This window comes from Sinocyclocheilus rhinocerous, unplaced genomic scaffold, assembly GCF_001515625.1.
Source record: "Sinocyclocheilus rhinocerous isolate Xijiao unplaced genomic scaffold, SAMN03320098_v1.1 scaffold1269, whole genome shotgun sequence".
In the NCBI taxonomy this organism is placed as follows: Eukaryota; Metazoa; Chordata; class Actinopteri; order Cypriniformes; family Cyprinidae; genus Sinocyclocheilus; species Sinocyclocheilus rhinocerous.
This window is the reverse complement of record NW_015664194.1, coordinates 183,882-199,665: the sequence shown is the minus strand read 5'-3', so window position 1 is coordinate 199,665 and position 15,784 is coordinate 183,882. Positions and strand designations below refer to the sequence as shown.

The 15,784-nt window shown below is 37.0% G+C and overlaps 3 protein-coding genes across 4 annotated transcripts in view; all 3 read right to left on the bottom strand.

Moving 5' to 3' along the window:
- Positions 1-6,319, bottom strand: part of LOC107729892 (nuclear GTPase SLIP-GC-like) — an 18,884-nt gene extending 12,565 nt beyond the window's left edge. Inside the window, exon 1 of one of the 2 annotated variants that reach the window (XM_016540623.1) lies at positions 6,219-6,319. The gene's annotated coding sequence lies outside the window, so the exon portion shown is untranslated. Of the gene's footprint in view, positions 1-5,970; positions 6,053-6,218 lie in introns of those variants that run through there. The other variant, XM_016540624.1, reaches the window with a different exon arrangement.
- Positions 1-15,240, bottom strand: part of LOC107729894 (cyclin-dependent kinases regulatory subunit 1) — a 73,231-nt gene extending 57,991 nt beyond the window's left edge. The window contains exon 1 of the mRNA XM_016540626.1: positions 15,182-15,240. The gene's annotated coding sequence lies outside the window, so the exon portion shown is untranslated. The remainder of the gene's footprint in view (positions 1-15,181) is intronic.
- On the bottom strand, positions 13,752-15,263 carry LOC107729893 (cyclin-dependent kinases regulatory subunit 1-like). Its single transcript, XM_016540625.1, has 4 exons — positions 15,182-15,263; positions 14,840-14,910; positions 14,414-14,541; positions 13,752-14,311 (listed from the first exon to the last, which is right to left on the bottom strand). The coding sequence occupies exons 2-4, from the start codon at positions 14,896-14,898 to the stop codon at positions 14,265-14,267; spliced, it is 234 nt and encodes a 77-aa protein (XP_016396111.1). The 5' UTR covers positions 14,899-14,910; positions 15,182-15,263; the 3' UTR covers positions 13,752-14,264.
- Positions 15,264-15,784: the final 521 nt, after the last annotated feature.

Genomic DNA, 15,784 nt, shown 5'->3' with positions numbered 1-15,784 from the left:
CCCGACATGGCGGCGGCAGCATCAATACTACAGCGAGAATCAAAGTTACGCCTTCTTTCTTTGCGTAAACATTTGGGTGGTGTTATGCAAATCTTCCCACATCGTGATGTAGACATGTGGGGGCATGTTTAAACGAGGCGTTTTAAGAGGGCGTGGATGAGTCTTAACTTTTATAAAGTGTCAACTATTTTGTTTCTCATCTGTTCTTGAATTTCTTTAGATGTGTTGCTGTTGCATGATGTGTTGCTCTTTAAGCATGCTTCACTTTGTCAGACAGCTTCTATTTAAGTGATTTCTTGATTCAACAGGTCAGGCAGTAATCAGGCCTGGGTGTGGCTAGTAAAATTTAACTCAGCTTTCTAAAATAATGTGGTTAATCACAGTTCTTTCATGATTTAAGAGGAGGGGCAATTAATTTTTCACGTAGGGCCAGGTAGGTTTGGACAGCTTTTTTCCCTTAATAAATGAACTTATCATTTAAAAAATGCATTTTGTATTTACTTGCATTATCTTTGCTTAATATTAAAATTGGTTTGATGATCTGAATCTTTTAAGTGTGACAAATATGCAAAAAATAAAAAAAAACAGGAAGGGGGCAAAAACATTTTCACGGCACTGTATCTCTTTGGGTTTGAGACTTTAGTCTTTGCAACTTTAGGGATCTTATCTATTCACGAACAGCTTGTAACACTCCAAAGAGAAAGGAAAACTTGAAATCGCATCATATGACCCCTTTAAAGCATATTATGTATATGGGAAAGGTCAGGATTTAGCAAAGATTTTAACCTATGTGCTCAGAGTATTTCATGTTTCTCTGTTCAAATGTCTATGTCCCTTTTATCATTATCTTCACCTTACATCGACATCCACTGATTCATCTTTGTCATAGATTTTACACTTATAATCAATCCCATCATCCCTTTCATCTGCTGGAGAGCAATTTTCTGCTAATTCCTCTTCATAATTCAGAGATGTCTCCATGACCCATTCATCACAGACCTCATCCTTACAATAATTTCCTAAGCAGTTTAATTGTAGCAGTTCACCGTTTCCTATGGATAATATCTCCATTTCGTATACTTTATTAGTACTGTTCTCCACAGTAGCTTTGACTATGTCTAGGTCATCAGATGGAAAGCAAACTATCACACTTTGTTTGAAAATAAAAACACCAAAGTTTTCTAAATGTCCAAATAGCTGTAAGGCGTAGCTTTTCAGAGCCAATGTAATGAGTCCTGGAGTCAAAGGGCAGCCCTGATGCAGCACTTTGTATTTCTCAACTGAAAAATCTTTTTGCATCACTGAGGTTTTCTATAATGAGAAGATCCTGGATCAGAGTCAGGTTTGAACGTTTTTGCTGTTCCAGCTCATCCTTAATATGACTTAAACTTATTAAAGTGTAATGTGTTTTGGGAGTGATCATGACAGTAGCAGAATCTTTTGTTATTCACCCCTTTGGAAGAGTCTCCATGACGTCTTCTAGATTTCTTGCCAGAATAGTTGCCATGATGAGTTAGTCAACGTTAAAGGAGTGTTGACTATCGTCATGTGGACTGTTCAGAGATTAATTAAAATATCTCTCAGAGCAGTTAAATGCACCTCTGTGGATTCTGTCATAGAGCATGTTTATGTATGGAATTATAACCTGAATGTTGTCTTTATAGAAGGAAACTGGGATGCCGTCTGGTCTCGGTGTGTCTGACACCTGAAGAGAATTTACAGCTGACACAATGTCAACCTCACTGACTGCATGTGAGCTTTCTTCATCCAATAATGAACCTACCATTTGTCAATAAAACACATCATATAACAGGCAGGTACAACTACAGTCATAATTTATTTTTTAAAAATTAATTAATATTCCAAGTCAAGGCAAAACAATTGATTTGTGAGAGGAATAGACATGATCACTGTCTCCACCCGCCATAAAGCTCAGATCCTGTGTGCACTCTGTGCGCAAATTCAAAAATTGCCGCCAGAAGAAGCCTTACGTCAGCCTTGGTAGTGAAATGCCATTGGCTCTTGTGTGTTTCATGACCAATTGCATCAAGCTAAAGTACGGGAGTATCATTTTGAATGAGATGTGAGTACATTAATGGAGCGGGATCATTTTCAGTGATTAAAACCTAATGTTTTACTCTCTTCTTCACATAAAGATATCATATGGCTTCAGAAGTCTTGGAATGCAACATGACTTGTTTGCAATGCTTTTATACTGCTGTTTTATGGTCAGTTTTTGCAATAAATACCTGTGACTGTACTTTTATGTGCCTGTTACGTGTTTTATTGTTCAGAAGTGGGTAGGTTTAGGGTAAAGTTGGGATTAGGTGCTCCAATTAAAGTATAAATTTATATATAATTTCTATTTTTTAACAAATTCATGCAAATCATAAAGTTAGGGATGTTTGTTTTGCTTATTTTGCTGAAAAACAACTGACGCTCATTAACCGTTAACAAAATTATAATGTTAAATTAGATTTAAACTAAATTATAATGGATAAGAGTGTGTGACCCATTAAAAATATCTATTTTTTTTCTTCGGGGGTTTAGTGCATGTGCAAATAACAGCACAAACAACAGAACATGAGGATTCACACGTCGTCACATCACGCACCTGCAGTGCTGTGATGAAAGGAAAACAGAATAAAATGCCATATATAAAAGGAATAAAAAATATGTTTTAGGCTACATAATAATTAACACATTAACAAAACCAGTGCAGTTTGCTCTACACCACAGCGCGCACTGTACACGGACCCTCACGTACAAGTAAAAACCGAAGTATAATCCACAAAAATTAAAGCAGATTGCAACCTGAATTAGAGAGTTCCTGGAGCGTCATAAATTCTATTACTTTTGTAAGGCGTATTTGGAGTTTCTGCGCTAGGGTGCCCTCCAGCTGCAAGTATAATGATACATAAATTACATGTGTTTATAGCGCTACTGCTCACGCCACCTTATTTTGGGTAAAAATAGTTAAAGTACGATTTTTAAGTAAACATATGATACTCCATGTTGTTCTCCAGTATATAGGAGTTTTATTTTTTTTCCATGCTTAAGTGACATCGTTGCCAGCTGACTTACGTCACTTAAGAATTTCTACTGACGGTGCAATGTAACCAAGAAAATGGTCCTTGGGAAACATTTAGTTCCCCCAAAAGGCATTCCTAAAACTAAATTTGTTCCCAGTTCCTGTGGTGTGAACACACCAAAGAGCAGGATGGCATCCCACTTGTTGAAAAAAATGACAAAAAGCATCCATGCCCTTTTAGATTATTGCTGTTGATTTATTATGTAAAACTTATTATGCAAGTGAATATTAAAATTCTCTACATATAATAATTTAAAAACTAAATAACAGTGATTGGTCAAACTCAATATTGTAATTAGCTGCTTACAAGCTCAATCAAGTTTTCATAATTTTTCACGCAAAATGGTTCAAGCGCAACTTTGTACGTGTTCAGAGTCCAAAAGCATTCACTACATGATGAAGCCTGCATTGCAGTTAGAATGTCCCTATAATTCAAGCTATGAAAGAAAAAACATTCCTCTTATGACTTATTTTATTATATTTTTTATATTTCAATCATGACAACTTGCGGAAGATTTTAGCATGGTGATGGATATGACAATGTTAATGTATTTGGTCTTGGCGGAATAAATCTGCTACGCTGCTGCTGAATTGCTGCTGCTGTTGGTTATTGCTGTAGTTGTAGATTATTGCTGCTGCTGCAAGCAAGTACAGGAACTTGCTACTGCCAATGCATATGGTGATACGGTGCCGTGAGTATTTAAGACATGCTGCTGCTGCACAAATAGCATATAAAATAACCCGTAGCAGATCTGTACAGGTGGAGCTGGGGAAGGTGGAGTGTTTCAGAGAAACTTTGAAAGCACGCTGCAGGAATCTCAAGTGAATGCTAGCCAGCCATATAAATGCAAGGCAGTAAGCTCATTGGCTGCATATGCAGCATGAACCAATCATCTTGTGCCAAGTCGTTTAACTCTGATATCATCAGTTACGTTAACAATCTAGAGTTTCATGACTGAACTATATATTTATATAAATTAAAGAATTAAAATCACATTAAAGAAACACACACATTAAATAAAGAAAATGCTTGCAGACCTCCTAAGTTACCGAGTGATTACTTACTGTAGTAGTGGCAGATTAAAGGTAGACAGATTCGGATTTTACTTGCCTCCTGTCAGCGGCGACTTTGTACTTGAGTCAGATGATTTATGATTACCTTTCTTTTAGTGCTTCACTGTAAATTAACCCTGTAATGCAATTTTACTGTGGGGGTCCGAGTCAATATGCTGTTCAGGGAGCCCATAAACCATAGCTGCACACCTGCTCTTTGCTTCAACATATTTTCATTATCAAACATAATTCTTTTAGCTTACATTTATTTATTTATTTATTTATTTATTTTATTACGGACACACCATAGTTAACACAACCTTAAAAAAATTTAAAATGACATTAACTAACAGTTTGGTTTTCAAACTTTTTTTTTTTTTTTTACTTTATACTGCACTAAATTATTATTGTTATCTCTTTAATCATCCTGGGCTGCGTTTCTCGATAACGATTGATCTTAGAGCTTAAGAGCGTTTTCTACGAGTCATTTTACGATCGTTCGTTATTGTTTCACGTGCATAAAGTTAAAGGTGTAATCTGCCGATTGTCCTGCAGGTGACCGCATAAATCTTTCTTCTTACGATGCACTTAGGGCTTTACGATTACTCAGAGCACTCGTAGATCTACGATGATTTTCAAGTGCTACTTGTCGCTATCCGTTTGTCAAGTGCTGAAATGCCACCTTATAGAATGGCTAGTAATTGTAGTACACGCGCGTTTATTGAAATGTTAACCTAATCTACGTTCCAGAGAACTCGGATATAATACCTATTATTATATTATGTTATATTATATTATATTATATTTATACGTATAATATTATACTTTACATAGCCCGTTTTTACGAACTTCTTAGGCTTACGAAGCTTTTGGGAAACGCAGCCCTGACCTTTAGACCACCAAAAGAATAGCTACAGATTTCAAGAAAAAAGGAAAGAGAAAAGCACATTAAGTGAAGCAAAGGGACACTTTGTTCTTTGTCTGTAGGCAAAATTTGCTCTTTAAAGGTGAAGGTAAATCATTCAGGGCTGCGTTTCTCGATAACGATCGATCTTAGAGCTTAAGAGCGTTTTCTACGAGTCATTTTACGATCGTTCGTTATTGTTTCACGTGCGCTTCCCAAAAATGCACTTTACGATGCACTTAGGGCTTTACGATTACTCAGAGCACTCGTAGATCTACGATGATTTTCAAGTGCTACTTGAGTTACGATGCTTTTGGGAAACAGACCGTAATATTAAGATCAGTCGTACTATCGTTTTTACGAACTTCTTAGGCTTACGAAGCTTTTGGGAAACGCAGCCCTGACCTTTAGACCACCAAAAGAATAGCTACAGATTTCAAGAAAAAAGGAAAGAGAAAAGCACATTAAGTGAAGCAAAGGGACACTTTGTTCTTTGTCTGTAGGCAAAATTTGCTCTTTAAAGGTGAAGGTAAATCATTCAGGGCTGCGTTTCTCGATAACGATCGATCTTAGAGCTTAAGAGCGTTTTCTACGAGTCATTTTACGATCGTTCGTTATTGTTTCACGTGCGCTTCCCAAAAATGCACTTAACGCAATCGCACGTAGCCGTGCTTTAAGTGCTACTTAAGTTACGATGCTTTTGGGAAACAGACCGTAATGTACGATCGTTTTTACGAACTTCTTAGGCTTACGAAGCTTTTGGGAAACGCAGCCCATGTCTGTAAGGTAAATGAGCATATATTGAGATGAAACGGCCGTTTGTTTTTTTTCTATGTGCATCTCCAAGTTTTCTTTTTATTTCTGTGTAGAAAAGACACAGAAAGGAACGGTTCACCAAAAATTTTGCTGAAAATGTACTCACCGTCAGACCATCCAAGATACAGAAATGTAAGCATCAGCAAAGGTTCTACCAGGAAGACTAATGTCAAGTCATGCATAACTATTAGCTCTGGCCAATCACAGCTTGACACTTGGAGTACATAAGTACTGACTTTTCTCTTTTACGATTGTAGTTTATGACGATGATGTTCCACTCCATCCTCCCCACCACCACCAGTATATAAACTGAGAATTCCATGGACCAGAATACACAATTACATATAAGCTTACCCTATCCTTCGTCTGTGTATGTGTGTCTCAAGAATCTCAGGTGTCAGTTGTATCTTAAGACTGCAATCTAAAGTGCTGTTTTCCTTTTCATGCTGCTTCGTTTTGTTCACACCGGATGTGGTACATATCTCAGCTTACAGGATGTGTGTGGGCGTGTGTGCAAAGTGTAACTACATATAATGCTTGTCATAAAACAGAAATAATCGTAATTTGCGCTGCAAAAAAAATTTGACTGTTTTTAATATATTATATCAGTATAGTATTATACTATATATATGTGGGTGTTATTTGGAGTAACCATTTTTGTCTTTAGGAAATATGACATGCCTGAAAATTAACAGAAAAAAAAAAACATATTACACTTTTCCCTATAAATTTCTATAAATATCATTTCATCAGCATAGAAAATACAAATATCATGTTTATATATCTAACCTTATAAAAACTGCATCACATCTTCACACTAAAGCTATTTAAAGCTTGTGGAGCTCTTTACTAAAATGTTATTTTAATATAATATATTAAAATTATATCTTTACTCTAGTTAATAATGTTAAATATATTATAATATAATTGTGCTATTCATCTAGTGAAAATACAATTAGAGCAGTGGTCTCAAACTCAATTCCTGGAGGGCCAGCTGGAGCTCCAACTCACACCTGCTTGGAAGTTTCTAGTGGTCCTGAAGACCTTGATTAGCTGGATCAGTTGTGTTTGATTAGGGTTGGAGCAAAACTGTGCAGAGCTGTGGCCCTCCAGGAATTGAGTTTGAGAACACTGAATTAAAGATATCAAAAATCTGCAATTTTAAGAATTTGATTTCTTTGAGTGATGTATTGATAATAATTATTCACATTTTTTACTAGCAAAAATTCAATTCCTGTTAGGTAAGCTCAGTCACTACAAACTTACTGTTGTGGTCACACAAACAAATAGGCTACATTTTTACAATTACACTTTTACAATTCTGTTTGGTGCCACTGGAGGGACAGTAATTATATACAGTTTCTCAAAAAAAGTGCATGCATCTCCACATTCTCATTTGTTTAAGAAGTGATTTGAGATGAATGTTGTTTTTTAATTGTTATTTTGTTTTACCCTACCCTGTTCAGATCAGGATAAAGTGGCATGATAAAATTTCTTCTAAATACAGGACACGGCTGTTTTTTTAAGCATTTGTACGGAGCCCCGCACATGACATGCAAGAAAAAATAAATAAATCGTGCACACGATTACTATGTTCCCTCGATTAGCTAATTAGTTCCCTATACATATTTATATATTTTGCTATTGCATTGTGGAGTGACACTTTCATAAACTTTTCAATACCCCTCTGATTATATAATGGTAAATATTACAAAATCATAGCACAACAACAGTGATCAGCAATAATGATAAGCCTAATACTCACAATAAAAAACATGACATGCAAGAAAAAATAAATAAATCGTGCACACGATTACTATGTTCCCTCGATTAGCTAATTAGTTCCCTCGATTTGCTAAATCGATCGCACAATTTACTGATTTGTTCTCTCGATTTATAAATCGTGTGCACGATTTAGCAAATCGAGGGAACGAAATAGTAAATCGTGCGCACGATGCCATGTACGGGGCTCTGTACATTTGGAACATGTGTTAAGATATTGTGAATCCTTCTGTCACAAATCTGGCCCTGTTTCCTCCCGCTCACCACCAGAGGGCTCCCTCACCGGAGTTTTGACTATGTGTTCACGGACTCCTGGGGCATGTTCAAGCTCAAACCGGTGTGCACTGTTTTGCTACGGACAGTTTCCACAAATCCCTTCATTTGATTGGGATGTTCTCTTTTATTCTGGAGGGCAAGGGCAATGACTGTACCATTGAGCGTATTTTGCTGTATTAAAAACGTATTTATACCGATTTCGTCAGGCTACGCAAATTCTTCAAAAAGAACACAAAGAATGGCCTTCTCAGCTGCCATAGTTGCAACTCTTGTGTCATCAGAACAGGGTGTTCAACGCACCACTGTTTCCGTTTAAAAAACGTTTTGCACCGTTTTTGTCGGGGCTGAACGCAGCCCTGGTATTGACTACCCTCACACCTGATCCCTATTCCCTGGACTATTTAAACAGCTCACTTCCTTCCCTTTTGTCTGAAGTCTTGTTTTCTCCTGGCTGACAATTTTGAGTGTTACTCTGTGTCTAAGAGAATTGCCCTGCTTGTGTACAACCCTGGATTTTTTTATCCTGGTATGAATCTCTGAGGCCTGTGTGAAAGCATATTGCTGATTATTGCCATATAATTCACTTAAGTTAGGTCTAATGGTGTTTGTGGTCACAGTTTCATTCGCTGATCCTTTTGAATAGGGAGACATCTAAAATGTGCAGTGTTGGGGGTTCTCCAGAACCAGGATTGGGAACCACTGTGTAACGACTTTCTACTTCGAGGACCTTGATAGAAATGTAGTGGAGTGAAAAGTACAATATTTGTCTTTCAAATGTAGTAAAGTTAAAGTAATAAGTTCCCAGAAAAAAATTATACTCAAAAAGTGTACTTAAGTACAATACTCAAGTAAATGTACTTAGTTACTGTCCGCCTCTGGCCATCAGGGTGGTTCTTCTGGTTTGTGAAAGTGAGCATTCCACTGATCTCTTTAGCTCAGATTCAAGGCTCTTGCATATATGCTCCTTTAGAAGGAAACAACAGAAAATAGTCAAGGTATATAGAAAAAGAAGACAACTTTGTGTTGTTTGTAAGTATTAATGTAAGCAAATATGTTTAAACAATATTGAGAATTTGTGAAATCGAAATACCTTTAAATCCTTGAACTGATTCAGAACTTCCATTTTTGCATCTCTGTACATGTTGCATTTTAAAAGTTCAATTGTTCCGTTATTTTTTTCTCCCTCTTCTCCATGGCTTTATCTCCTTTCAACTTTGCAGCTTCTGTATTAGGTAACATTTAATATTCATTCAAATTCTTTAGGCAATACAAAGAATGTCTCTGAGATCATTTTTTTTTTAATTATATAACAAAAAAAGTGTAAGGACTGGTCTCTTCTGTGTTCTTACAACTAACAGATGTGCCATGGGGTTTACGTTCCAGCAGTCATTTGATTCTGAATTGCTGTTTGGATTGATGAGTAGAGTTTCTTCTTTCTATCAACAACTTCTCTTTTGAGCAATGCCTTCATTTTGGTTTCCTTATCAGGAGATAAAGCAGATAATTATTAATGACCTGTTACCCAATTGCATTTCACTCTTTTAAAGGACAGTATTTGAGGAAAAAAGCATTTCTGCTTGAGAAGGCCTTTGCATTTTAACATTTGAGACTTGACAATGTGTTATTTTTTGAGACAATGAAATAGATTTGTTTTAAAGACACTTTGTTGCTTGCACTCAAGTAATCATTCATTAGCTGTGTCCCAAAGTTAATTGCGCACACTTAGAAGGCCACGGACAAGACGAATTAAAATAAGAAATAAAATTTTTGTAACTTTTTATTTTCTCTTGACAATTTTTTCCTACTGTGTTGCATAAAATATTGAAAGAATTTTGTGTCTTAAGATAATTCATATAAATTCAATCAAAGTCAATAAATTCAAGACTCTTGACAAGACAAATAAAATAACACAATTTTGTGCAGACTACACTTTTATTTGTTAGCTTATCTCTCTTTGTTTCAGTAGCGGAAATTTAAATGTGAGATTCTGGAAACGAGATCTAAATTTAGTGGGAATGGTCGGGTCGGGAAGAAAATTATTCTAAGTGGACAGAGGTGAACAAAGAGTGAATACATAGCGGGAGCGGGTGGGTGTGGAATATAACCTTGCGGGAGCGGGACTAAAAAAATAGTCCCGCGCAGACCTCTACACCACACACCAGCTTAACTAATATTTTATTCAATAGTACAATAAAATAGTTTTCAAAAATACAATCATTTATTTCAGAGATGTAAAAAAATTATATAATCTCAAGTAAGTGTATTTTTCCTTACCTCTCAGGCAGTCAGGTAGGCAGTAAAATGTTTCCAATACATTCTTGTTCTCTCTCAACAATGCTCTAACATCACACGCAGATAGCAACACAATCTTGCTAAGCTGTGTACTATCTGCACCTCTTCTGCTGCACCTCTGTCATTTTCTGTGGGTCTCTGGAATTGTCAGTCAGCTGTCAACAAACTTCATTCTGGCCATTGCTTCTCAGTCTACTCTTAGTATCTTGGGCTTGACTGAGACCTGGATTCGTCCAGAAGACTCCGCAACCCCTGCTGTTGTCTCTAACAACTTCCCTTTCTCTTTAGAGGAGCTGTATGGGCTGCTGTCCTCATTCTCTGTGGATGGCAGTCCACTTGTAGTCTTCGGTGACTTCGAAATCCATCTGGAGAAGCCTTACACTGCACACTTCCACTCCTAGCTTCATTCGATCTTGGAATGGCTTACCACCACAAGCACTAACAAATCAGGCAACCAGCTTGACTTATTTTCACATGCAATTGTATCACAGACAACAGTTGGTAAAACCTCTAGACATCTCTGCTCATTTCTTTATTACATTTACTAGGGCTGCACGATAAATCGCATGCGATATTTAATGCGCATCTTATCATGTAAAATGATAAGATTTACCGCACGTGATGGTAAATCTCCATCACGTGTGTGCTTTCACATTGAGCAGCATTAACTACACAGAGCCGTTGTTCACTGACTAGCTGTGCAAAACCACGTTCATATTCGCGCGATTTTTTTGCGCAGCTCGTCAGTGAACAACGGCTCTGTGTAGTTAATGCTGCTCAATGTGAAAGCACGCACGTGATGGAGATTTACCGCTGATTACAGAACCGGCTTTCTGACAAGATGCGCATTAAATATCTCATGCGATTTATCGCGCAGCCCTACATTTAACCTACATATTACTACCTGTGTGCCGCCAATTCCTCTACCAGTTACTTTTAGGCAAAACACTCCCTTTCACCATTCCATCTTGCCTCTGTAGTGTCATCCTCTCTTCCCTCACCCACCCATTTCTCATCTCTGAATGTAAATAAAGCAACTGACACTTTATGATCCACTTTAATTTCTTGTCAAAACAATATCCGTCTAGACAGACCAGTGCATACTACCCCTTCTAACCTAAAATGTTGCCCCGTGTATCATCATATTTACTGTATTTTTGCTGAGCAGTCTTTTGGATGGCTCACCAATGTACTAGATTGCTCAAATACAAAAAAATGAAGTAGGCTTGACCAAAATTTTTGTGGGGAGAAGAATTTATTGAAGATGGCAGTGTAGTAGTTCTTCAATAGCGATGTTAGTATGTCTTCCTTTAAACAATCTTAACCCTTGTATGAATCCTAGCTTCTCCCAAATTTTTGTCTGTGGGATAGAATTTTATACCTGAAGAGAAAAGGGCTAGAAACAATACTGTTAGGACCTCCCGCTGGAGATCCTGCAATCTACAAGAAGTTCCTGAAGAATGCTGTTCCTTTGTTATTCTAATGGAATGGACCATTTGGTTCACACCTTTATTGACACAGTTACATTATTTCTTTCACAGAATGACCAACTGAACTTTACCATTCAGGTTTCAGCAGCGGCCATTCAACATGGTTTCTCCTACCATTGCTATGCTGATGACACAGAGCTCTATCATTCATTTCAACCAGACAATTCAATAGTAGCTGCATGGATCTCAGACTGCCTGGCAAACATCTCGGCATGGATGAAGGAACATCACCTGCAGCTCAGCCTGGCAAAGACTGAGCTTCTCGTTTTCCCTGCCACTCCAACTCTACAACATGATTTCATCATCCTGCTAGGTTGATCAAAAAAGATTCTTTGGTGACCAGCTGACCTTCAAGGACCATATTGTAAAGACAGCTCGATCATGCAGGTTTGCATTGCACAACATCATGAGGATCAGGCCCTTCCAAACAGAGCATGCTGCACAACTTCTTGCCCAGGCCCTTGTCATTTATAGGCTGGACTATTGCAATGCTCTTCTAGCTGAACTTCCATCATTGGCAATCAAACCTCGACAAATGTTTCAGAATGCAGCGGCACGACTGGACTTCCATGAGCCCAAAAGGGCCCACTTCACACGTCTCTTTATCTCCCTGCTCTGGCTACTGGTTGCGGCTCGCATCAAGTTCAAGACATTGATGTTTGCATACAGAACAGCCACAAGCTCAGCACCCTCCTACTTCCTCCTCACTCTTACAAATCTACATCCCCTCCAGGAGCCTGAGATCTGTAAGCAAGCAATGCCTTGTGGTAACATCACAGAGAGGCATTTTCGTTCACCTTTCCTGAACCCCAGAGAGTGATTGTAAATTAAGTTTACATTAAATATGTTTGAAATGTCATTCTGCATCTTCTGAGATTTCATTGTAATCCTTCTCATAAAGTCACTGAATTAACCATTTAACTGTTCACCTGATTGCGTTGCCGTCTGCTTGTAATGTTAGAGCGTTGTTGAGAGAGAACAAGACTGTATTGGAAACATACTACCGCCTACCTGACTCTGCCTGAGAGGTAAGGAAAAATACACTTATCCGAGATGATTTTTTATATATCTCTGAAATATATTATAGTATTCTTGAAAACAATCTTTTAATGTATTTGTAGCGTCTGGACCAATCAGACACACCATTTTTCAATTTTAATGTATTATTTAAAATATTAGTTAATTATCAAAGAAAGAAAAAATTAATAGCCATGATATGGACTTTTGTAAAGGCTCCTGTGATACTATGATGCTCAGGTATTGATTTCCTTCTCACATTGCTGATTTCACCATTAAGTCTTCACCTGAACAGTTTATGTTTTGTATATAGTATCAATGTAATCCTTGACCATCAAAACATAGGGGTAGACATCACCTTTTCTGTGTTATCATGTTTGGTTCAGGAGATATGACACAAAATACATAATTTGGTTATGGTGGAAAGTAAAATGGTCGCCATGGCAACCATGAGGTTTCTGAAACAATTCCTGAAAATGTTTAGGGCCGCAACTATTCAAGTGTACCAAGTTTCATGCTTTCATGAAAAAGTGAACATTATTTTCACATATCACCTGGACTAAATAGGAATTTTAGACCAACGAGATTTCACTGTCAATGGGGCTTGGAAGTAGAACCTCTAAGTATATTGACCTTATGTTGCAATCCAAAAGTCAGACATTTTCTATGCATGTGCGAGACGTCAGATTCATTAGCCGCAATGCTATGGGTAAACAACTAGAAGAATAACAATATGGAAAATAAACTATTTGCGCTACAAACCAGTGTGTTTGTAATTACGACAATACAGTAGAATTATGTGTTAAGAATTACCATTTTGCAATATCAAGCAGCATAACGAGTGATTTGTGCAACTGAAAATAACTGGAAGGGAATGTTACAATGGGAAGTAACAATGGCTGTCATTGTGCATGTCTAGTAAAAGTTAAAGCACTTATTACAGTGTACTCAACTTTACCATTGGTGTTAAAGCAAAGAAGTAAACATTGTTGCTTTCTATCTGGTAAGGATTTGGTGTTGAAGCCAAAGCGCTGAGCTGAAATAGTTTTATTATACATAAGTACAGTATTCTACACATTATATTGACTTTAAAAAAAAATTTTTAGAAAATAGGTTCAGCTGCGTATTAGTACTGGTGACACATATACTGGTACAAACAGCATTGTTAATACTTTAAAGTGAAAAAAATAAAGTATTTATTTTTAATAAAGCAGTATATGTACTTTTGAAACAATTTCCAATGCTGCTAGACCTTTCAGAATCTATTCACCAATGCAAAAAATTAATCAAGTGAAGCTCATATACAGAATATGCTTGAAAAAAATAATAAATATAGTTGCAGCAGGAATTTGCACACAGTTCTATCTCTCAGTTAAGGCAGAGATCAAGCACAGTGATGATAATCTAACCCACAGAATAGTCAATACATATGCAGCAGCACAAATGATATTGACACCATCTGATCTGGGGTGCACCCGGCATCTCTCAGACATCTTCAGATTGTGTCCAGTTTTCAGAATTCCTTTAGTTTGTGGTTCTGGAGTCACTGGGATTGGGGCAGAGGACGTCGGAAGAGCAAGATATGTGGTTCTATAATGAAAAGAAGTCATGAACATGAATATCAACAGTGACAACAGTAGAGATGGCACATATTTGGGCAAGTTTTTGACATCCTAGCAAACACACACATACCGGGTTGATGGATCATGTAATGTACCCATCCTTGACTCTGCTGAACACCCAGATTCCTCCATTCGGTCTCTGACATCAGATGGGTCTTGGGAACTCTTTTAGCGATATCCTTAGGAAGCATGACATGCCTGAAAATGAACGGAAAACACACACTACACTTTACCCTCGTTATAAATGTCATTTTAACAGCTCAGAAAATATACTGAAGTATCTTGTTTCAACTTATTTTGAACTTATGAAAACTAAATATTACGAAATGTCAACTCCGTTTCATTTTATTTGGTGATTCAACAAATGGTTAAACAGCGGAACATTATTATTAGTAGTAACGTTAATAACGTTACATGCACAGCACTGCTGTCTCTAGGGATCCAAAACGGAAAACATTAATTGTAAACTGTACAGATAACTTAAATAATTGCCTACCTGTACTCGAATTTGTCGTCGTCATATTTGTCAGAGTAAAAAATCTGCTTGTGAGACATAGCGTGTTGTTTCTGGATGAAAAACACATGAAATAACAGTTAACTGACATGTCAAACTTCATTTACATCGTTTGTGTAAAGTAAGCTAATACTGGTCTTAACGTAAATAAAGGACAATAGTAGATATCAATTTTCCTTCTCAATAAATGTAACTGTTAGAGGGATTTTATTAATACAGGTTTCAGATCGTTCCCTCCAATGGTGGCTAGCTAAGTTACTCTAGCTAATGCACGATTGAGGAAATTCAACGTTTATTCTGGATTAGTATAATCATGACACTTACTGTTTCTTCTTTCTTGTAAATGTAATAACTGTGGCGTTTACTTCATCAAATAATACTTTCGTTTAAATGAAAAGTATTTTTCACAAACGCAATTTGCCAAATCAACCACCGTTTACGTTTCCCTGGCGCCTGAACTTCCCTCTCAGCGAGTTCGAAGCCCGCCCATAAGTGTTCGAAAGCTTACAAGTCCTTTCTGATTGGACAAGATGTGAGGACGTCACTAAGACGTCGAACTGTGTCAGTGGTTACTTTTCGTAAATAAAAGTCCTTATGGTCACTTAAGTGTTTGGCATTTAGAAGGCCTAACTTCCACTTTTTACTTTTTAATGTATGTATAGCCCTTCTTTTGATCTCATCTTTTGATTTCCTTTCTTTATTCTTTTTCTTTCTATTTATGCATTTTGTTATGAATGTTTTTGATTCATACATTTATGTTCATTATATATGTAATTGGTTTTCAAAAGGCATAGTTCATGACGTTGATAACATCTGCAGGACTAAGTTAAATAAGTTTTCTGCGCGACTCATCACAAGGTTCTGTGAAAGACTTAACACTTTATTTTTTAGTAAACTTACTCAATATTTTTTAAATATTGTATTATA

What these genes read in the sequence shown, in the direction of transcription:
- LOC107729893 (XM_016540625.1), bottom strand. Translation starts at nt 14,898, where the DNA reads ATGTCTCACAAGCAGATTTTTTACTCTGACAAATATGACGACGACAAA. An exon ending in GACGACAAATTCGAGTACAG is followed by an intron (nt 14,542 to 14,839) that starts GTAGGCAATTAT and finishes GTTCATTTTCAG; the next exon opens with GCATGTCATGCTTCCTAAGG. An exon ending in TTACATGATCCATCAACCCG is followed by an intron (nt 14,312 to 14,413) that starts GTATGTGTGTGT and finishes TTTTCATTATAG; the next exon opens with AACCACATATCTTGCTCTTC.